Source organism: Mustela lutreola, chromosome 18, assembly GCF_030435805.1.
Source record: "Mustela lutreola isolate mMusLut2 chromosome 18, mMusLut2.pri, whole genome shotgun sequence".
In the NCBI taxonomy this organism is placed as follows: Eukaryota; Metazoa; Chordata; class Mammalia; order Carnivora; family Mustelidae; genus Mustela; species Mustela lutreola.
Window position 1 is genome coordinate 19,236,741 of NC_081307.1, and position 24,450 is coordinate 19,261,190.

Below are 24,450 nucleotides of genomic sequence, written 5' to 3' on the forward strand. Positions count from 1 at the left end.
ACCTTAAAAAAAAAAAAAGCCACAAGCATCTTGAAACACTGGAATTGGAAATGCCAGTTTACATAAAACACAGTACTTTAATGAGTGTGGGAAGGTGAAATGGAACCCAGACAGTTTCATAGTTTAATGTTAGAGGCAGTGCTCAAATGAGGACCCATTACAGCCTACAACCTGGAAGCAGACTTTTGAATCTGGATAGAGGTAGGGAAAGGTGGAGGGGGTCCCAGCTGGGAGTAGGGGTGGCTTATCAGAGCCATCTGTAGATCTTTTACAAAATGCATCCCCCCCAGGTCTATCAGAGTAAGGGGCGTGTGTGTGTGTGTGTGTGTGTGTGGTAACCTTTGAATTCTAGTATCATGATATAGCTCTCTAGTTGTTCTGGTTAGTCACCAACACAAACCACCTATTTTTCAGCTACCCTTATGGACATGCCTAAATTGCAAGGTCCTATAGAGGACTCTCTTTCTCTCTTTCTCCATATATATATATATATATACACACACACACATACACATATATATATATGTTGTGGTTTTTTTCCCCCCCTTACAAAAGAAGAAATGCCTGGGAGTCCATTTAAGTCAAGTCCTGTAAAGGAGATTTTCAAAACTCTTGAGATTCTCTCTTCACTGAATTAGGATTTTGGGGATTTGGGGGATAAGGTACATCAAACTACTAAAACATTTAGTGAGATTTTATTGGTTAGTCTTTTGTGTGAATTCAAATTGTTAAGCATGAAGAATTAAAGTAACCAAATTCAGTAAGCTCTTTAATTCTTAAGAAAGAATAATTTAGGTTAAAGTAAAGCTTTGGCCCCAATGAGAAATAGATCCAGTGTATTTATTACGATAGACATTTTTCTGATGAAAAGACCCTTGTTTCTCAGAGAGCTTCCATTTTCCCATGTGCATTCTCCTCCCTCTGATTTGCTTTCTGCTGTTTATTTTTCTATCAATTATCTTCCCCTCTGTGGTGTTCGTGGGCCCTTTAACATTAAAACCATCTTTATTTATTTTCCCATTTTTTTCTAAATGATAGTTCCCCCCCTGCCCATTTCTTCTTAGTCCCCAGTTCTTTTGCACAAATATTATAATTTTTAAAAATCTTAATGATTGACATCACCTCGTTTGGTCAATTTCACTTTTTTTTTTTTTTTTTTTGGAGGGGGGGCTTAATTTCACTTTTGACATCCTTGTCTAAGTCTTGGCTGCTTATGCAATGTCTGCAGTGGAAATTTGTTTTTTGCTGATGACACTAATCTGAGGCCAGAAGTCCTTTCCCGCTGACGGTTAGCCTTCCACATCCCTGGTGTTTCATTCAAACACTTACTTGTTGAAAATAGACAGCAGACATCTCCTTATTTTTATTCTAAATCTGCAAAGTCCAGTGATAGGCGTATTGTCTTCTCACTCCTGTTTCACGGGTTTTCAGCTCCATTTATTTTAGGTTGTCTAACTTAAGGAGAAGGTTGGGAGCAGCTGAGTTTTCAGTTGTTACTTTTGGTTCTAATAAACCCCACATATGTGTTTCCCCCTGCTGACTGCCAGGAACTTTTCCCTTCCCAGACCCACCTCCACATTTTGCAAAGGCTCATTTGTGTTTGTTCTTTCTTTTCAATTTCAATGTCAAATTTTTTTTTTTTTTTTTTTTTTTTTTTTACAAAAGGAAAGCAATCAGTAATGTAACTGTAGTATTCAGGTTTTACATGGGTCATTGCAAGTTTCCTTTTTATTTTTAAAGTATTTTTAAAATCATAATATTAAGTTACTTTTTGTTTCTCCCAATTAGTCCTCCCCATGATTCTTCCATGGTAATCCCCCCCCCATTTTTTTTTCCAAAATATTCTGTTTTCATAACCATTTAGCCTGATACCTGGGAAACAAACCGGGTTGTTTTTCCTTTTTTTCTGTAATTGCTTTGTCTTACCCACAGCTGCCTTATCTGGTGAAGTGAACACCCTTTCCTTTTTAATGAGAGAGAAGGAGCGCGGGTGCAGTGCAGAGACCAGGCCATTTGGAAGCTGGGTGATTCCTACTTGAAAATTGCCACTTGATGGTGGAAATCTTCCCTAGGGAGTAAGAAGTGGGATTGCCCAGGAGTGAGGCATTGATGAGAGCAATAGGCAGGGAACCCATCACAGGGCCAAGGGCTTCCCTGTGTTAATAAGTCCAGATGCATGGAAGTGCTCAAGGAACACCAAGTCAGTCAACACATGCATCTCTCAAGCTGTCTCCTGAGGTCTGAAACACTGATTTGACTTGCCTAGAAATGTCCCCCAAATGCTACCCTTTCTTAATTTCAAGCAGTATTTTAGAAAGTGTTCTACTTCTTTCTGGATAGAAAAACCTTCAGGTCTGCCTTTGCTTAGCAATTGTAAGGTTTAAGTAAGGTAAATAAAGTAAATACTAGAATGATTTCTGTATAACTTTATCTAAATATTTTTTTAGATTGGAGGTGTGCATTCAGCTAACTCCCACTGTGCAAAGGCATGTGGGGTATTTGCTTCTTATGGGAACAGCTTTGGGGGAGATGCCTTCTGTGCACCTCCTGTTGAACCCCGCCCTCACTAAGAGCAAAAGACATTTGATGTTGGGTGCGATGGCCCAGACTCCATGGAGTGAGAAGCCAGTGGAGTATTTCACATGTCTGTCTTAAGGGATGAGGGTGAGGAATCCGGGATCTGACCTTTCTGAAGCAGGCGTGTTCTCTCAGTTCAGATTCTGTAATGACTAGAGATTTCTCTAGCCCTACTTCTGGTGTTGTTTTTAACTCATCCTCTTGCTGATTACTAAGAATTCTGCTACGTATTTTTCAGGAGATGCAGGTGAGGGGAACAGAACATTGTGAACGGGAAAACTCGGTAAAATTTACATCTGTGTTAATGGTACTTTTCAATTTCTCAGAGTAGACAGTTGTCTACTGAAGGCTGGCTTTTGGGTAAGAAGTTCGCCTACAGTAATAAGACCAAATAGACTGAATTTTGGCTGACAAAAGTGTGGGTTTCTTTCCCCTTGTGTAGAATTTTACTTAAATTGGACCAGGACCATGGTTGATCACTCTTTTGCTTAAAAATAACCCAAAGAAAACATTTCACAGTTTTAGTGGCAACCAATCCTAATGCCTCCCAGTTCGAGAATGATCTTAATGTCTACTAGAAATCTTTAATTTCTGTTCCAAGTGTTTGCCTCCTCCCAATGACAGCAGGCATGAGCCCATACACAGAAAACTACATGTAGCCCTAGAATGGTTTTCTCCTTCTATCTTTAAATGTAGTTGTAACTCTTTGACAAAGGGAACTTCACATCCATTATTAACCCCGTATTCATAAGCTCTTCTTTCACTGAGGGAACTGAGGCTTTCTCAAGAGATTCTTTTGGCCTCTTGAACAAATTGCATTTGTGGTTAACATTGTGATATCAGAGGCCTGAGTCATGAAATGGTCCTGAGAAATGGAAAAGATGTGTCAGTGTCCAGCTGATGGTTCCCAGAACAGGACCTCAGTTTCATAGGCTCCCTGCTCCAGTAGCTAAGATTACGAAAGTCAGTTCCTACTGACAACATCTAGTCCACGTTTGCATGTAGAGACACCTGGGGATATGTGCTTTCTTATTGGTTAAAATCATCCATGTTCTAAAGCTTGGCGTTTAGAAATATATCAGGAGAAACTGAAATAGAACATCGTTTATCTAACTGATGAACTTACTTATGGTTTTTTTTTTTCTATAAGAAAAAGTACATGTCTAATGCAAAAGTCTGGTCCTTAAAATATGACCGTTACCTTTCTTCTTCCTTGGTGAAGAGTCGTTTCCGTGGTAATTACAACCAGCCTGAAACTGACTTCAGATCTCAGGCTGCCAGTGTGTTACTGTGGCCTTTTGCTGGTGGTGAGATCCCTTATTGGGCCTCCAGACACGTATGGAAGAGCCATTAAAGGAGCCACATCTGAATGTCATCAACAGATTAAGGAATAAATGGGGGGAACCTAAGAAAATTGAGGAGAAAGAAATCTGTTGGAGAAAAAGAAGATGATTCAGGCAGTGGAGTAAGGAAAGAATAGACACAAAAGTGGTCCATCTGGGGAGAAGGAGAAGGGCGTGCCTTCGAGGGGTATTGTGTGTGACTAAGGGGATGAGCTTTATAGCCACATTGCCTAATTTAAATCCAGATCCCCACTTACTAGCTGTGTGGCCCTGGCGATATTCCTTAAGCTCTCTTTGCCTCGGATTTCTCATCTGTAAAATGAGGGCCATCATGGGTTAATATATTTATTAAGAACAGAATCTGCAAAGAAATAAGGGTTTAGTGAGTATCAGCCATGATTTATCTTTACCGGAGGTGCTCGGATCTGCACTATCCAATATGGTGGCCTGCACTATCCAATATGGTGGCCTGCGCTATCCAATATGGTGGCCTGCACTATCCAATATGGTGGCCTGCGCTATCCAATATGGCTGCACATGGCTGGTGGGCTCTTGAAGTGTGGGTAGAACGAACGAGGATGTGCTGTCCAGTGTGAAATACACATGGAATTTCAGAGACATTATGAAATAAGATACATACAACATTAATAAGTTTTATATTATCCACGTGTTGAAATGATAATATTTGGTTGTATTGGGTTTCTAAGAAAATATACTAGTAAAATTAATTTCATTGTTTGTTTTTTCAGTTTTTTAATGTGGCTTCAAGGACATTTTAAGGGACACGTGTCTTGCTTATATTTCTGTTGAACGGCCCTGGACTAATCATTTCCTTCAACTTAACAAGATCAGAGCAGGAAAATCAAATCCTAGCTCCAAATGAGGAAGGCTCTGGGCCTGGCCTCACAAGCAGAGAGCGTAGTTTGTAAAGACATAGATGTCTTGGCAGAATTGAAAACAGACTTTCATCAGACTTCTTGAATTTGCCCCTTACACTATCAATTGATTTTTTTGCGAGTCCTATGAATTTTGTATAAGCAGTGCAATTACGACAATGATGTGTCTGCTAAGAGTTCAGATGTTTCCTGGGCAAACACGTGAATAGATTCCACAGCTTTTTTTCATATTGTTAGTATCAACATGGGGCAGCAGCCTGGGCCTTCGTCTGCCTCGGAGAGGTCATCCAAAAGCCAAGCTCCACATACATAAACAAATTGAGTTCTTGGTGTCTAATGATACATACATTCTTAATTAATTTTTTAAGCTTCCTTTCTTACGTGGTCTAGAGAATATGTTTGCCTTCAAAAGCAACTTAAAAAAAAAAGCGCAGAATAGAGCAGGCCTTGTTTCTGAAAGGAAAGGAGCTCTTGCAAAGTTGAGTTTGGTTCTCCCAAGGTCTCCGGGTCATTACTGGGAGGTTGTGGGTGAACTGGCCACAGAGATGGGGCGCTCCCAGTGGCAGCATCCTGAGAGGCGAGAAGCTGGTTTGGCTTCTTGAGGTACTCCAGCTGAGACAGAATACTTTTGGGGAGATTTTGTTCTGGTTTTGACCTGGCTTGATTTGGCTTTATTCGCTTTTATCTTGCAGTGAAATATGAGGAGTTATACTGCTTTTCATTCAACCCCAAGCTGGACAAAGAAGCAAGAGAACAGGGCTGGATGCTGATCGATCTCGGTGAAGAGTACAAACGCATGGGCCTCCCTAGTAATTACTGGCAGCTCAGCGATGTGAACAGAGACTACAGAGTGAGTGTGGGGGCATCTCGTGAAATCCAGTTCCTTAATCCGAGGGAACTCATGATTCCCATAGCACTTAGCATGACCTCGCTTTAATCTCCTTCAGTTTGTACAGCTCTTTGTAGATACAGATCTCTGGATTTGCAAGTCTCCTTGGTTATTGTGAGCTGCATTTCCTACCTGCACCCAGAATCAGAAAGTTCACCCAAGAGAAACGTAGAGAATCGCCCCCATCCCCCCCCCCCCCAGACGCATACACACTGTCCCCCAATGGTTGAGGAGATGGAAACCTGGAGAAGCCCAGAGGCAGGCCTCATGGCCAGGGCCAAGTTCTCCCATCAGCTCTTTTTATAGTGCACCGAGTGATTAGTGGGGAAGTCAGAGATGGCAGTCTGGCACCAGCTCCTCTCTGTACTCACTGAACTCTTGATTGGTACACAAGGTCACCAAGAGGCTTCCCTAGAGAAATGTGGAGAAATGTGTCTGCGCTTCCAGAAAGGCCTATGGAGAGGAAGGGAAGCAGGAGGGGCAGAATCAATCTCATATTGTCCCTAATGATGGGCTTACAAATCAATGTTGGTTTCCCTATTAATTTTTTAAATATTTTAGGTAATAAAAGCAAAGCAAGAATGTTGCAGAGAATTTACAAAAGTGAGAAAAAGAAGAAACACCCACCCATCTCCGTGCCGTAATGTTCTTCTATTAGGTTTTAAAATATATCTTTGGTTTTTTTTCTCATCTGCATAATTTAATAGCTCTTTTCTTATAAAAGTAATACAATTGATGATTCGAAATTGGAAAATACAGAGGAAAAGGAACTGTTCCAATATATATAACAAATCTGTAACATTTTACACATGCCTTATGTTCTGCTTTTCTTCACCCATCATACTGTGTTTTTTTCTGCCAATAAATGAATTTTATATCATTTAAAAATATAATATAAAATCACATAGAATGGCTATATGCTATTCTTTCTACCTAATCTCTAATTTTTAGACATGTAGGTTATTACTATTTTTTACTATTTTAAATAAACATAGTGAGAACATCCTGGTCACTATACCTTCACCCATGTTAAGATTCTTTTAAAAGACAGATTCCTAAAGGTGAAATTTCTATGTCAAAAAGTTCACAAAACTTTTTCTGCATGTCGTCAAAAAGAACTGTAGAAAAGTTGTACCAATATATATAAATTCTCGGCAGCTGTGTATGGAAAGCTTGATTCTTTGCGCCCTCACTGGGAAAGACGTCGGTTCTTAAAAAAATTTCCTAACAACTTGATAGTGGGACAAGGGATTTCTCATTTTAATTTAACCTATATGCTTTGATTTCTTGATTTATAGACTCGTATATGCTGATTGACCCTTTATGTCTTATCTCCTGTTATTTGACCATTTCTAGTTACATTTTTACAGTTTTTATTAGCAAGTAGAGTTGGTGTACACTGTTACATTAGTTCTAGGTGCACAGCATAGTGACTGAGCTGGTCTGTACATGGTCTCATGCCCACCACAGTAAACACAGTCACCGCACAATGTCACTGCGATATCATCGACTCTTTTCCCTGTGCTGCCCTCTCCATCCCTGTGACTCATTTTATAACTGGAAATTTGTACCTATAAATCCTCTTCACGTCTTTGTCCTGTCCTTCTACCTCTCTCCTCTGGCAACCAGTTTGCTCTCTTGTTTGTTTGTTTGTTTGTTTCCATGATTTCACATAAGTGAAACCATATGGTATTCTTTCTCCATATGACATATTTTACTTAGCATAATGTCCTCTAACTCCATTCATGTAAGAAATGACAAGATCTCATTCTTTTTTTATGGTTGAGTAATATTCCTGTCACACACACACCCCACATCTTCTTTATTCATTTATCTATCGATGGACACAAGTTCCTTCCATATCCTGGCTACTGTAAATAATGCTGCAATAAATAGGAAGATGCACGTATCTTTTCAATTTAGTGTTTTTGTGTTTTGCGGGGGGGAGGGGTAAATATTCAGTCGTAGAATTGCTGGATCATAGGGTAGTTCTATTTTGAATTTTTTGAGGAATCTTAATACTGTTTACCACAGTGGCTGCACCAATTTACATTCCTACCGATAGTGCCATGGGAGTTCCTTTTTTCCACATTCTGCCAACACTCGTTATTTCTTGGCTTCTTAATGCTAACCATCCTGACTGGTGTGAGGGGATACCTCGTGGTGGTTTTGATCTGCATTTTCCTGATGAGGAGTGATGCTGAACATCTTCTCGCGTGTCTGCTGGCCGTTTGTATGTCTTCTTTGGAAAAACAGCTATCCAGGTCCTCTGCCTGTTTTTCCCTGGGATTATTTCAATTTTTTGATGTTGGGTTGTGTAAATTCTTTATATAATTGGGATATTAACCTTTATATAATTGGGATATTCTTCCATTCAGTTTGTTTTGTTGATAGTTTCCTTTGTTGTACAAAAATTTTTTATTTTGATGTAGTCCCAATAGTTTGTTATATATACATAGTAATAATTAACACACACACTCTCTCTATATATATATGAATATATATATACATACACATAGAATGTATATAATATTTATAGAAATGTATATATTTGATTGCCCGCTATAGGAATAAAAGCAATATGGTCCTGGAACAAAAATAGACACATAGATCAATGCCATTAAATCACCCTAATGTTCCCTCCAGATCACCTTCTGCTCCAATGTCACTGAGTGCAATCTGGTGTTGTCCTTCTCTATTTATAATGTTTCTACATATGTAAGTAGTAAAAATGTAGTATTACTTAGTGTGTTTTTAAATAATTTCTGTACATGGTATTATGCCGAATATAGTTTACTGAAACTTTGCACTTCGCTCAACATTGTCTTTGTGAGAGTCGTTTCATTTTCAGCAAACACATCCGGCCTGGGCCAGACACTGTTCTAAGAACTTGACAAAGGTTACTGTCCCACGGGGTAGCTGTCGTTACCATGCTTGCTTTACAGATGGAGAAACTCAGGCATAGACCGATTAACTGTTGAAGCCATCAAGAAGTGAAGAAACTGTTGAGGCCTATAGCTCTCATTCCTTCATTTTCCACTATCGTATTAAACTACATTTTGCAGATAGACCAGAGTTGTTGTTTTTTTTTTTAATTATTCTTATCTTTTCCCCCCTTTCTGTTTGTTTTATCATCACGAAGCTGTTAACTGGCTTATGCGTGACTCATGGTATATGGAGAGTTTCCATCCAGGAGTAGAGTTTTTGAGTTAGAAGTATGTGGAATTTAGCCTTACCAGATATTGCCAGATTCTTTTCCAGAGTGTACGCATGGACCTGTAGACCTAATAGCAAGTTATAGGGGTTCTCCCTACTCCATAGACTCACAGACAGCTGGTCCTGCCTTTGTTTGGTGATAGATCTACTCATTGACCCAGCAGTCTCACTTTTGGGAATTTATTCTAAAGAGTCAACATCATACACACACACAGAGTAATGTGTAAGGGACTTACTGAAGCATTGTTTGTAACCACATATATTAGAAGAAGCCCACGTTTTTTAATAGAGGATGAGTTAAGTAAGTTTTGCTCTATCCATATAATGAAATTAATGTGTAGCCATTAAAAAATATGGAAGATTTTCATCTACTGATAAGGAAAGATTACTAAAGTACATCCTTAAGTTCAAAAAGGCAAGGGAGAGAGATGTCTGGCTGGCTCAGTGAGCAGAACATGCGAGTCTTGAACTTGGCATCATAAGTTCGAGCTCCCCATTGGGTGTAGAGATTACTTCAAACAATCTTAAAAAATCAAGGCGCAGTACATTGAATATAGTGTAATATCTTTTATCTGAAAAGAAGAGGGAGAAAAATGAGAGTATATGTGTAATTGTGCAAAAGTGATAACCTGGAGAGTAGGTGAGACCGGGGTGGACAGAACACAAGGACAAGAAAGTGCACCTTTTTGTGTTGGTTCATTTTTATAACCATGTGATTTTGTTAACCGATCAAAAAGTTAAATTGGAAGAAAAATGCCAGTCTTATTGGTGCTAAATGGATCTCAGTGTCATTTCTTTGTATCCTGCACATCGCTGGCGAGGGAGTTTGTATTCATTGGTAATTCAGGTTGATTCCCTGTGACTTGCCTGTTGGTTTATTTTTTATCCTTTTCTCTATAAAGTTCTTTTACTTTTATTTATTTATTTGTTTGTTTACTTACTTTAAGACTTTATTTATTTATTTGACACAGAGAGAGAGACAGCAAGAGAATACAAGCAGGAGGAGTGGGAGAGGGAAAGGGAGGAGCAGTCTTCCCACAGAGCAGGGAACCCGATGCGGGGCTCGATCCCACAACCCTGGGATCATGACCTGAGCCGAAGGTAGAGGCTTAATGACTGAGCCACCCAGGCACCCCTATTATTTGTCTTTTTCTTAATGACTTATAGAAGTTCTTTATATATTTTAGCTAATAGTTTATCACCATGTAGAGCTGTGGCAAATATCTCCTCTAAAGAGATATTTAAATATTGTCCCTGGGAAATCTTTGGTTCCTCAGAAGTTTTGAGTGTTTCCTATTTTGTTCCATGTTTTAGCATAATGTTTAACAAACAAACAAACTTGGCCTACTTATGAACTCTGTCTCAATTTGATACTATATAATTTCTATAATTACACTAATACTAATTATGGTTATTGTGATTTTATAATAAGATTTGATATTGTACAGGTCAGTTCCTTCCACATCATTCTTCTGATATCTTGAATTTATAGATTTTCTGGGATAGAATGGAGACGTTCATGATACTGAATTATCTCCATAATTATGCTTAAATCTGACAACCGTAATTGTACACTGTGAGTAGACATTTAGGGCTTCTTTGTCTCAATCATTATGAACTATGTGGCAATGAATTTTTACCCTCGAAATGAAAGGGAGGAAAATCCAAGTTTACCAAAGAAAATTGGATACCTTTTTAAATTTTTTAAAAATACGACACGCCCTTGAGTCAGGAAGAAAATGAAACTAAGCTACATCTTGTGGAATAATATTTTCTTGGAAACGCAGGTTGTTCCTATTTTTGATGAGATTTCCTTCTCAAATTAGTGCCACAAGCCTGACTCATATTTAGTCACTTAAGTCCTACATGTAGAGACTACAAAACATGAGTTACTCAATATTTCTTTTCCAAAGGAACATACAGGAAACCAAAACTAACAACCAACACACTGTATTGATACAGAAAAGGTGAAAACCTTGGGGATTTTCTGGTTTTACTAATACCATTGAAATGGGGAGAAAGATATGTACCCTTATCTATTACCAACTTAGACCTATAATAAAAGTTGATTTTCTCAAAAGCTTTCTAATAGCCCTTTGAGAAAATTACATCATCATCCATTACTTTTGCTTTTCATTTCATGGTTGAGAAAATGTTTACTTTTTCCTCCCTTCTTTTACAAGAGTTTCCTCCCCCTCCTCCTCCTCTTCTTCTTCTTCATTATCATCATCTTTTTCTTCTTAAAGGAAGGTGGGGGGGGGGAGATGAAGACGGAGAGAGAGAATCTTAAGCAGGCTCTACATCCAGCATGGAACCCAACATGGGACTTGATCTCACAACCCTGAGGTCATGGCCTGAGCTGAAATCAAAAGTGGGCCACTTAACCGACTGAGCAACCCAGTTGCCCCTGTTTCTTTCTTCTTAGAAAGAAACATAGGTTCAGAGCTTGTGCTGCTTTTTTTTTCTGTTTATGTGGTCTTGGGAGGCTAATTATCATCATCATCATCTCTATCATCATTACTCTCAGTCCTACTTAATAAGACTTGTCTATGATAGTCCAACTCTCAAAGTGAAGATTCCCTTCTGTACATAACTCCTAAAATTGTCTTTCTTAAATAACTGTCATTCATTACTAGGTTAAAATTTTAACCTGTTTCTCTTAGAATAAAATGTAAAGAATATTCTAAACCAGTAATTTAAAATATTGTCTATTTCAGTTTTTCACAGTATATTTTATATATTATGTATTATTTTATTTTATTTATATATGAATCATTTTATGTAAGCGTACCCTCCTTCTTCTCCCCTAATATTACATCATAGGCTCCTTGAAATAACTTTGAGATTCTAAATGTTTAAGAAGGAAGTTGTCTATGTAGATCTATCTCAGTCTCTGACAACTAACTCTCCAATGTGCTCAGTTGAGTGATCCTCAAGAAATACAGAGGTCTAATTAAGATGCCTTGGAGGCATCTCAGATGGGTACTACCCTACAGTGGTAAATGCAATGACTGCACGGTTATAATCAGGTCAACAGAGATCAGCTTTACTGGGACCGTAAAGTCCCTGAAGCCAGTAACTCTTTTGTTTTACATTACTACTCTAGCACCTTACATAATGCCTGGCACATAGGAAGTATTCGATAGAAACTTGGTGATAGACAAAAATATTGTACTATAATCATCAAACTTGCCAAGAGCCTAGAATTTAATGATTCTGGCCACTGAAAAAAAAATGGAGAATTTATCACGTGATGGGGTGCTGATTCTCACTACAATGGCAATCATAGTACAATATATAAGTGTATCAAATTAACATGTGTACAATGGTGTATGTTAAATATATTTTAAAAAAATACTTGTTGAATGAGTAGAAGAATTATCAAAAGAGATTTTTCCTGGCGAGGCCAAAGCAAGATAGGTAAGCCCTCAAGGCAGACTAATTTATTTAGTGGAGGATAAGGAAAATAATTTCCTCATTAATACAAAAAAAAGTACACAGAAATGATTTTAACTTACTCCATTTTCACTGGCTCAGGTACTCAATGTAAAGAAGGAAAATTCAGAGGAAAAGCCTTTTGTGCTTTTCTCAACTTCCCCCATTCTCTCTCTGAATTTTCTTATGTGATTTTCCAAGCCAGGCAAAATTTGGGCAAGTGCCTCATTGGTTTCAGAATATGGTAGCACAAATGACACGGTGCTGTGCCTTATTCATTGTCAGGATTTTGACTACAACTATGTGAGCTTGTTGCAAAAGTGACAGTGACCACTGTTATGCAGGACTATTTTTTTTTTTAAAGATATTTATTTATTTGAGAGAGCACAAGAGAGGGAACCTGAGCAGGGGGAGGGGCAGAGGGAGAGGGAGAAGCAGACTCTCCATGGGGCTCGATCCCAGGACCCTGGGATCATAATCTGAGCCAAATACAGATGCTTCAGCAGCTAAGCCACCCAGGCACCCTCAGGACTGTTTTTAAATTTCTCCATGAAAGCGCTGTCCGCTTTCATGGAAGCAGGATGAAGTCATTATTTCCAGCTTGGGTAAGAAGCCTGAGCTTGGGTAAGAAGCCTGAGCTCCCTGACACCGTGAGTCTGACTTTTTCCAAATCTGTTTTAGCTCCTCCTAGAGCTTCCCATGCGAGTGCTTATCAGAATGCCCAATTTCAGTTTTGAACCTTGAACTCTTTTCACCTAAACCCAGAGCTCAGGGAAAGCAGGAGTCCCTGTAACCAGCATCGTCATGTCCCTGCAGGGGAGCCCTTGACCGCCGTGTGAGCCTGACTACTGTTGACCAGGTTGAGGTGTTGAGCTCTTGGACCTTGCTAATGCCAACCTAAAAGATCTGCATTTTCCTACACAGTTGGAGGCAGAGAGCCCTGGTACTCTTAGAGGGTGGGGAAGACTTCCCTGCTCTCCTGGGGAAGAAGGAAGACCCAGGGTGGATGGCAGTCAGGTCCTTAAGTAGGATGGGGCCAGGAGTGTTAAGTGGAGTGGGCTCTGAGTGTTTCCCTTCGTCTCCACCCCATACTGGGTACGGTGCCCATAAAGTTTACAGCGTGAGACAAGCTGAGCATTGTTTGGCCTTGGGAGGCCGTAAGAGGAACCGGCAGGAGCTTCCCAGTTCCTAAATCACCTCTGTTATTTAGAAAGGCTGAATGTAAGGCAGGTTGAGAAAGCTCCCCTATTACTTTCTTCTTCTATTTCATCACAAATAACATTGTAGTTTCTTAGTGTTGTTTTAATGAAGACAGTAGGTGATTCCCATCTTACCGAAAACTTCCCAGTTTCCTTTTGAAAACTGTTATTCTAAGAAAGTGTTGTAAGCCTGACACGATGACTACGTGTCTCTTGAACCTCAGAGAAGCAGGTGTGGTCTGTGTCGTAATGTTCTAGCTGACTGACGGAAGAGAAGTTCGGGCACCAGATTTGCATGGGGAAGAAGGTGCGGTGTCTTGTGGTAGTCATGCCCGTCAGGCTCTCTGGGTCCAGCTAGGCGGGGCCATGTGTTCTCGGTACAAGGTTTTCCTCCAGAGTATCCATGTTCCTAGACCGGGATTTCCATCAGCGTGTCAGTGCCAGAGCTGGACGTTTTTGAAGTCTTTGCGAATCTTCCCCAAATTGTCTTTGGCTCATTGCTGAAATTACATGTTGAGCCTGAGAACATCACTTTTGTGGCCCTTTTATCTCCTGCTTGATGTCGGTCCCCTGTCTGGTAATCAAGACAGTGGATGCGGGCAAGGGAAGGGGGAAGGCATCCTCATAGAACAGTTGTCAGAAGCTGTGGTGCCAAGGCTGGGCTCTGCCTTGGGGTGGGTTTTCTTTTCCTCCAGGTCCATCTTTCCGGAGGTGTAGGTGAGAGCAGAGGTGCACAGTGTTCATGCGGCTGACAGATTACTCTGTCATTGCTGCTCCTGGCGGACTCCTCTTGAAATGGCCAAGAAGAAGCTTGACTTCTGGGAAAGACAGGGCTACTTGGGGGAAACCCAGGAATAGCTTTCTGAGCGATCTTCACATCACAAAGAGATTGATTGGCTGATGTCAGCATGAAATGCAGGCCTAGCAACGAGTCAGTGATTGCTGTATCCTCCACTCACATTTCTATCGAATGCACTGGTTTATAAAGTGCTTTGTCATGGGCGTTATCTGATTTGACCCTTCCCTCAACTCCGTGGGATATTATTTCTATGTTTTATCAGTTTTAGAGGTCAGCATAGTGTGCCTCTCTGAAGGTCATGAAGTTGGCAAAGCAGAGCCATGTTCTAAACTGCTGATGCCTGATTAAATCACAAGACCATTCCAAGGCTCTGGAGTTTCCACTGTGGGAATCACTGCTGGCGAGGCACAGAAAGAGTAAAATAATTTCTTACCGTTTGTGAAGTCATGTGGAGGAAGCAAAAATAAAGTTGTTATATTATGTGGTACCAAGACAGATCTAGAAACTTACCCGAGTTGGAAGCCCAGTGGGAAGTTTCTTGAAGGAGGCAGGGTTGGGTTGTCCCTTGAAGAATGGAAGGGATTTGGGACGATTCGGGAAGAAGGGGGTTGGGGAGTATCCAGTGAGGGCATGGGCTTTGTCTTGGGCACATGGGTAGTGCTTACCCCCTACTGGTGGGCTGTTTTTCACTCAAAACAGGCTGGTCAATTTTTTTCAGCTACCAAGATGCCGAATTACGATTTCTCCCTTTCTGATGAAAGAAATGCTCCCCCGTCACTGTCTTGCCCCTCACAGTGCCCTCAGAAGGGACCCGTGCACCAGGACAGGTTGCTAAGGAGTGTTTGCTTCCCTTTGATGTCATAGGATCCACAGGTCTTCCTTTCTCTAAGGTGGCTGTTGGTTTCTTCAAAATAGCCTCCTCTGTAACTTGGTTAAGTAAACTTAAATGCGGGCGCCCAGGTGGCTCAATCGGTTGAGTGTCTGCCTTCAGCTCTGGTCATGATCTCAAGATCCTGGGATCAGGCCCCACATGGCACTCCTTGCTTGGTGGGGAGTCTGCTTCTACCTCTGACCCTCTCCACTGTTGCTTTTGCTTTTCTCTCTCTCACTCACTCACTGTCAAATAAATAAAAACCTTAAAAAAAACTAAAGAAAGAAAAGGTAAATGTGCAACTTCTAAGTATGATAAATGGAATATCTTGTGATAGTTCACAAACATTACGAGATGGTCTCAAAATCCCCATGTGTTTCCCGTGACAGGTTTGTGATTCTTACCCTACTGAACTGTATGTTCCCAAATCGGCCACGGCACACATCATTGTGGGGAGTTCCAAATTCCGGAGCAGACGGCGATTTCCTGCCCTTTCTTACTACTATAAAGATAACCACGTAAGTCTCAAGGCATGCTTTTGTTTTATGCTTTGCTTTTCTTGTTTTATCATAAACAGGCATTTTCTAGCAGCCTTCTGCTCTGTGTGTGTGTGTGTGTGTTTGAATTCTTAAAGGTATGTGGCTATTGTTGAGTGTGGTATTACACAACAGATCTCTCCTTAAACTCTTACCTCAGGTAGAAGTTGACCTTTCGTGTTATTTGACAATAAAGTAATGGGATTCTGTCAGAAAATACCTAAAGCTAATCATCCAAGCAAATGTCTGTCCTTTTTTAAGTATGTGTCCTTTTCACCTTGGGAAGCTCTGTGCTCATTTCAACAGTGCTAGGTATCCTTTGAAATGCCTGTTTTAGAAAAGTTTCCAGAATCCATGGCACCTTCTTCTTTTTTTTTTAAATGGCACACTCTTTTGAACATCCTCAGTATAAGAAATCTTTGTTTATGGATAGTGGGTTTTATTTTTCAAATATTCCTTATAAGGGGCACCTGGGTGGCTCAGTCAGTGAAGCATCTGATTCTTGATCTCAACTCAGGTCTTGATCTCAGAGTCATGAGTTCAAGCCCCATGTTGGGCTCCACAATGGGTATGGCGCCTCCTCAGAATTATTTATAAAAACCAGGACTGGATTTGTCGGCAACTAACACAGCTTCTAAGTAACAGTGTCTTAAACAGGATAGAATTTTATTTTCTCGCATCTCACATAAAAACTCCAAATGTGGGCCATCCGGGTCTGGTGTCTTGGTTGTCCATTACTCAGTCCACAGAGACCCGAGCTTCTGCACCTTTCTGCTCTGCCTTCCCTAGTCTTTGGTCCTCATCGAGGGGTATAGCAGATGATTTTGGTACCAGCCAACACTTCCAGAGAGCAGCAGGGGGAGAGGGGGCTCACGGGCCCTCATGGCTTTCTGAGGAAGCCTCCGAAAACTGCCACGAGACACTTCTGCTCACATCCTGTTTGGTCAGAACTGCACAGGGCAGGTGAGAAAATCCACTTTTCCTGGGTAACTGTGTAAACAACTAAAAATTGTGGTTCCATGTCTGGGAAGGACAAGAAAATGCATTTGGGGAGCCAAGAATGGCCTTTGCCACCCACTTCAGAAGTCATTTAACTTTAGCCGGGTAAAAAGTTGGGTTTTCAAGCTACATGATAGAGTTTTGGATTCAAAGGCAAATTGAGAGCCATAAACAATTGCAGCAGATGGGTGCGAGTGTGAACGCACACACGTGTACCTGCGGGCGAGGGCGTAGGCTCGGGTCTGTGTCTGATTCTAGGAGGAGGTTTCCAGAAATACCTTGAACAATGCCATCTGCACCGAGTAAGGCTTACAGCCTTCTGTGCTGTGTGCTTTGGCGGCAAATATTCATTGAGCAGTGCAAGTTCCATTAATTGAAAGCATATAAATTGTCTTACTTTTAGTTCCATTCACTGGGGTCTAAAAATGGCAACTATGTTATTAATGTTCTGTAGTCCTTGACTCCAGCTGTATTTCAGCCTACACAGAGCCAGAGCAGTGGTGAAAGAATGATGTGAATTTCCTTTAAAAAAAAAAAAATGCAGAGCGAATAGGGAATTTCATGGCATTCTATTTGAAGTTAGGATACCGGTAGCACTGACACTTTCAGTCTTCGATAAAGAAGTAAGAGAGGGAGGATCTTTTATTTTTTCATTGTTGTTTAAGACGTGAAGGTGGGCTGGGTATTGTGAGCGTAGGGTCTGTCCTGCTTCTTCTCCTTCTGTTCTGACGTTCTTGAGAAAAGAGACTCTTATCTTGGTCAGTGTGAGTATTGCCAAGGCCAAGTGTGCGATGTCTCGGAACAGGGAGGAAGTGTTGGCAGGAAGACCCCAGAAGCTCTTCTCCTGCTGGCTTCAGCTTCTCCTTGTTCCATTCCTGCTCTTGGGTGTCACTCTTGACTTGATCTCCAGGCTTGAAAATGAATCATGCAGCCCTCAGGGATGGTGGGAAAGAATTGATTTCCTGTAGTTAGAACTTGCAGGAGGACAATGCCTCACGCTTAGCTCTTCTTACAAGGTATTAAAGAGATGTGTTTCTGAGCGTTCCTCGGTGAGCCAGTCACCCCAGGGAAACAGTCCATGTGCCACGTACCCGCACGTGCTGACCCCTCCCCCCTCCCCCCAGGAAGTAAACTCCATCCTGCACACAACAGAATGATTCGTTTTGTGTTTTATAACGACATTTAGGTCTCAAGGTTCGTGATGTAAATGCTTCCGATGCAGCTAGGGATTTTTATCAAGGGAAAGAGTGACAAAGGTGGACATCGGGGGTTAAATGGTTGATGTGTGACATAACAAAGCAGCTGTTCATGCTGTCATTGCTCCGGAAAACTCATACACAACCAGGCAGTCTTCCATAAAAAAGTAAATAGATAGAAAAAAAAAAAGTGAACGGGTGGATTATGTAAATTTGCTGCCTTTCTTTCTTCCCTTTTAGACATTTTAGACTTAAGAGTATGTATCCCTCACCCAATAAAACTTAATGCATGTGAATAAGAAAATCATATCTTGTAGTTCCTCACATATCCTTCTGTTCCTGAAGGGCCCCTTTTGTGAGTGAGATGGCTTGTCTCGTGTGGTAGCGGGATCCCTGTTAGATTATGACCTGAAATGCATGCTTGAAATGCATTGCTTGAGTGAGAAGTCCTGGGGAGAATCCTTTGATATAAATGTCCCTGCTGAGGGAACACCATTCCTTTCGGATCAACTTTTATGAGACATGGTGTTGTGATCCCTTCCTAGTCATTTGTTAGTGAGATGAGGATTCGTGCCCTAGGTTCCAGGGAAGCCTGCGCACATGACACCTGACACGGGGCAGAAGCAGTTGTCAGCCGTCTGAGTTGTGTGACTCACTTCCCAGGGAAAGAGCGCATGGCGAATCATACAGGGCACCCCCGGGGTGGCACTCAGGCATAGAGTGAACCAGCAGGGACTGGGGGACTTTCTAGTGATGTCAGGTTCCTAGGGGAGGATGTGACTGGCTTGTTGAATTCCATGGGCTGGCAGGGCACTGAAAGCCTCTATTCAGAAATGAGTAGGAGCTGCCTCAGGTCTGCAGGGAAGGTTAGCCAGGGGGCTTTCTCCATAGGAGCAGGGGATAGAGGCGCACTTGCTGTTGGTTAGTTGAGACCCTCCCAATTTTACCAATGTTGGAGGCAGCCCAGAATAAAAATTATAGGCCTTGAAGTGCTCAGGGTTATATAGAGCCATCCAGACTCCCTTTGGATAGCAAACTATCAACAGCTTTGTAGGTAACAGAGATGAATAAGCTGTAAATGTCACTTACATTTGGAACCTACGTGTTTTTGTTATTGACCAGCCCTTAGGACTGCTGTATACTTTCTTCTTTTGTCCTAATGTTTCAATTGTTTTTAAGTCAATTTTTTTCACTGTTTTTAAACAGTTTTGCTTTAAATGGTTAATAGCACAATTTCCCAAATTCATAGTACAAATCTTTGGGAAACCAAACTCTGTAAGATTTCCAAAGAGGGATTTCCCTTAAGAAAAATACAGACCTTTTCTCTTCCTTTTATAACTAATGTTTATTGAAACTCACTATGTGTTAGGTACAGTTCTAGGAAAATTATAAACCTTATCACAGTCTGTAGTTTTGAAGTTATTATCCTCATATTGTAGATGAGAAAACCGAAGTTCAAAGACAATAGGTCAGTTATCCAAGATCATATACCAGGGGAGAGCGAACTGTGGATTGAAAGCCAGACCTTCTTGGATGCCACATCTTAATTCTCTCTGACTTATTTCTGCTTCCTGACTTATTTCTGTTTGTGAGTGCTGTATTATTTCAGTTAAGAATCCAGGATCAGAAAATGTTACGCCTGGATGAAATTCCTGGCTTCCCTAATTATTAGCTGTGTGACATTGAGGAAGTTACTACCCTTCTCTGTGTCTCGGTTGCCTCATTTATAAAATGGAGCAAATGATAGATCTTCCCAGGTACGGTAATTGAGAAGATTAAATAAAAACAACACAAAAGTTTTTATAATAGTGCTTATCACATAGTAAGCATTCCAAAAATGTTGGATATTTAAATTACGAGTAGTGTTGTAAATGCGGGGCTCTCGGGACCTTTTACCATTGAAGACTTCCCTCTGCTCTCAGGTGACAGAAATCAGTGAGAAAGGCGGCCAGGTAGGGCGACATTCTCTCCACAGGGGGACTGGCTGGGGTACATGGAAGGTGAGCAGACACACCTCGAGGCTACTCACAGCACAAAACTGGTAACGAAATGTTAGCCCCAAGGCAATGAAGAATTCCCAGTGAAGTGTATCTAGAGGTTATGAAGAAAATAGAGCTACAAAAACATTAAAAGTAGTTGGTTTAATCTATTTGGTTTAGTTTATTGACCACATTTCATCGTGGAACTGTTCTGACTTAACCCCTCCCTTAAGACTAGCTGCTCTCGTCCTGCGGGTAATTACTGACTGCCGTGGTCGCTCTGTGGCTTCATTTCCTCGTTGGAGTCCCACGGGTCCAGGGACTTCAGGTGTCGTGTGTGCATTCTCAGACAAATTCTCACCCTGGAAATGCATTTCCTTCCCGTCTAAGTCTTTCTGATAATCTAAGAAATTCCCCAGTGGTAACCCGGTTAACTAGTATCTCTTCAACCCCATGAAGTTTCAGGTAGAACCAGATCAGAGCTGTTGTCTCCGCCGCCAGAATTCCCTCAGGGCAGGGGGGCAGGGCCTGAAGAAACAGAACCCGCAGGAGAAGCACTGAGAAGCCCTCTGGGGCGATTTACTTTCTACCCATTGAAGCTGCTTGCCTCTCTTTCCAGCCTGCCTTTGGTCCCTGCCTCCAGAACCTCCCTCTTGTGGATGTCCTCATCCGGGTTCAGGCCCCCCAAGCCCTTTCTCCTCCAGGCTGCAGTCGCACTTCTGCCAATAATTTAAGAATTCCACTTAATTCCGCTGCCTCTTTGCTTTTTTGCCTGCCCCTCTCCCATGGACGTCCCTCCTGGACTCTGAAAACCTGGCTGCAGGGCCCAGAGTTTTGTTTTGTTGTTCTTGTTGTTGTTGTTTTTAAATATTTATTTGTTTATTTTGGAGTATGAGTGAGTGGGGAGGGGCAGAGGAAGACAATCCCATGCAGACCCATTGGTGAGTGTGGAGCCTGACACGGGGCTCGATCCCACAACCCTGAGACCATGACCTGAGCTGAAGCCAAGAGTCGGACCCTTCACCGACTGAGGCACCCAGGCGCCCCAGCGCTCTTGGCCAGCCTCAGTGATTGCCCTCGCTGTCACAGAAACGTGCTGGAACTCTCTGGCAGTGGCCCAGTTATGCATCCAGCTGCTTGGCAGTTCTGGGACTTGCCAGCGGTCCCTCAGCGGAAGGATGGTAGTTAGCAAGAGACATTCCCACCTTCTCCAGGGAGGAGCACCAACGCTTCCTTTCTTCGGAGGAAACCCAAACCCCAGCTAAGTTGTCCTGGGCTGAACTTTAGGGACAGTTAAGCTGTGCTTGGACTCAGAGCTGGGTTGTCCCTTCCTGGAGCAAGGCCAGCAGGCTCTGCCACCCCCATGTTGAGCGAGTTTGCCCTGTGTCACCTGCCTGCCTGCAGCCGGAGGCCTCTCTTCCTCGCAGAGCCTTACTCCCTCCACCCTCTTGTCCAGTGGACTCGCAGCTTCAATGAAGATTCTTGGCAAGACTCTTTCCTTTAGTGTTAACATTGAAGTCCCTAAAAAGTACTTTCCCACCAAAGTGTAGGTTCTAGAGCTGCAAGGAGGTATCCATACTCCGCTCCTAGTACAGCAGGGAAAGAAAGGTTCATGCTGTCGTAGATGTTGTCTGTCAGCACAGCAGACCAGGGAGATTGCAGGATAGAACACAGCCTGATGGCAGAGGAGCCCCTGTTCCTGGGCAGCCTGGGGCTGTGCCTGCTGCTGTCCTGGGTGCAGAGGGAGCTTGTCACAGCAGGAACTTCCCTGGTTAGGATTAGAACTGGTTTTTGGTATTTGTGATGTTTCCAACTGAGCTGGTAAAAACTGATGCAAAGCATTACACAATAACTTTTTTTTATCCTAGTCTTGTTATTAGCAGTATCCTGTAAATCATAGGAGAACAGTTATTTGCTTTATATTTCTACCTTCAACGGAAAACGAAATAATACCAGTGAAAGGGAAAGTAGGCTACTTAAATGGCTTTGTATTCCATGACTTAAATCCTATTCAAAACTTCCAAATTCATTCCTAATTTCTTCCTTGGAGAAACTTAGCACTGCTTGCCCTGGTGGTGGTTTCTCTGGCCTGAATTAGAAAGACGCCAAGCTCGGTTTTTGGAAGGCGTGTCTACAAGCCGGTGTTGGGGGTGTGTCAGGGACCCAGGGGGTCGTTGTTGGGGACAGGGTCTCGAGGTGTCCGAGGGCACTGACGCTGCTGTGTCCCGCAGGCCTCCATCTGCCGGAGCAGCCAGCCCCTGTCTGGCTTCAGTGCCCGGTGCCTTGAGGACGAACAGATGCTCCAGGCCATCAGGAAAGCCAATCCGGGGAGCGACTTCATTTACGTCGTGGACACGCGGCCCAAAGTAAGTGTTGCTGTTCCGTGCATGTCTTTGCAGCCCCGCAGCAGGGACACGGAATGGACTGTCGTCCCCGCTCTGGGTGCCTCGTCGGCCAACGGGCTGCTCCTCTTTGTATAGTCAGGATGGGGCCACCCGGCTCAGTGAGTGTTTCTCCGCGGGTGCGTGTGTTTGCACCTGTGAGTTTCCAGGGGGTGCCCTAGGCTCCTCAGCACATCAGGTCCTTTGGAGAGTTTCCCTGCTCCTAGCATCGTGCTGGGTACACAGTCCACACAGCGGAAGAGTGTGGTTTGATCTTCAGCTTGCTCTCCTAAATACACCAAATTATTTCTTGGTCTGTTTCTAAAACGACCTTTTCTGCTCTGACAGTAAGAAATTACTGTGGCGCTCTCACACTTCGGTGTTTGTGAGGCGTTCAGCTACACCATTTCAGATTCAACTTGCAGAGATCTGGATCTGTGACTCGGGAAGATTTACGATATGCAGTGTCAAGTAAAAACACAATCACAAAATAATATGCATACTGTTGTGTTGATGTCCAATAAAACCCCTGGCATATAAAAGTTTCTGTTAAACTGAAAAAAAAAAAAAATCTGGAAGGATAAATACAAACCTGTTAAAATTCTGTGGAGAAGGGCGGATTTAGAGAGGTAGAGAACTTTCTACGTGTCTTGTTTGAAAACAGTATTTTAACTGTGCATGTATTCATATACTGATTTTATGATTTAAAAGAACAGTCCACAGGAAATAATGGATCTAGTTGTCAAGGGGTAAGCCACGTCTATCATGCAGGGTATTTCCCATCCTGACTTCCATTTTTTTTTTTTTTTAAAGATTTTATTTATTTATTTGACAGACAGAGATCACAAGAAGACAGAGAGGCAGGCAGAGAGAGGAAGGGAAGCAGGCTGCCTGCCAAGCAGAGAGACTGATGTGGGGCCTGATCCCAGCACCCTGGGATCATGACCTGAGCAGAAGGCAGAGGCTTTAACCCACTGAGCCACCCAGGAGCCCCACTGACTTCCATTTTTTTTAATGACTATTAGTGTTAGGTCTAATTTAATTTCCCATTCCACTGTTTAGACCTACTTGTTTGTAGATCAGTTAACAAAACGAAGCCTCGGAGGGATGGGCCAGTGAATACATAGAAACCCAATCACCTACCAGCGCAGGGCATCTGTAAGACAACATGAGATAACAAAGCCAAACGGCCTTATTCAACATCTCTGGCATGATAATTTCTTGCGAATAATGAAAACGGGCCTGGCCCTCTGCCTGTAAAAAGGGAGAAGTACATGTAGCAGTCTTTCCACATGGGCATGGAATAGGGCTCAAGATCTAGTGAGCAACAAGAGTGAGAATCAGAAAATACGTATAATGTCATCCCATTTATGTAATAATAATTATAAAAATTATATAGTACTCTATGCATTTAAAGAATCTGCAGGGGTGGTATACCCCAAACCACTGACAGTGGTTTTTCCTGTGGGGTAAAAGGAAGATTTTAAGAAATTGTTTACTTTATAATAATTACAGTCCCCCAATTTTTTAATCATGAAAAGGTTCAAAGAGCATGAGGACCTTAATTCTAAACATAGTTACCACACAGCCAAAAATTCTACTCCTAACTTGAGAGAAATGAAAACATATGTCCACCAAAAACTTACCTGTGACTATTTCTTCATAGTTAATAATAACTGAAAAGTAGAGACAACCACATGGCCATCCACTGAGAATGAATTAATAAGATGTGGTATATCCATTAAGTGGAATATTATTTGGCTATAAAAAGAAAAGCAGTACTTCCTATACTACAACACAGATGGACCTTGAGAACACTACCTTAAGGGAAAGAAGCCCATCACAGGGGCCCATGCCTCGTATGAGTCTGTTTGTGTGAAATGTCCAGAACCGACGGATCCATAGAGACAGAAGGTGGGCTGGTGGTTGCCTTGGGCTAAGAGGATTGACTGGAGGAAGTGGAGGTGACAGCTAATGGGTAGAGGGTTTCATGGGGGAATTAAAGTGTTCTAGAAATAGAATGTGGTCATCATTACACAACTCCGTAAATACACCAAACACCACTGAATCGTGCACTTTGAGCGGATGAATTGTGCGGCCTGTGAGTTATGTGTCAACAAAGCTATTTTTAAAA

The 24,450-nt window shown here is 42.0% G+C and overlaps 1 protein-coding gene across 1 annotated transcript in view; it reads left to right on the plus strand.

Annotated features, from left to right (window-relative positions):
* The window catches only part of MTMR7 (myotubularin related protein 7), a 102,322-nt gene that overhangs the window by 44,097 nt on the left and 33,775 nt on the right, over positions 1-24,450 (plus strand). The window contains exons 4-6 of the mRNA XM_059156032.1: positions 5,509-5,666; positions 15,615-15,743; positions 22,167-22,301. Of these exons, the coding sequence (XP_059012015.1) occupies positions 5,509-5,666; positions 15,615-15,743; positions 22,167-22,301 (422 nt within the window). The remainder of the gene's footprint in view (positions 1-5,508; positions 5,667-15,614; positions 15,744-22,166; positions 22,302-24,450) is intronic.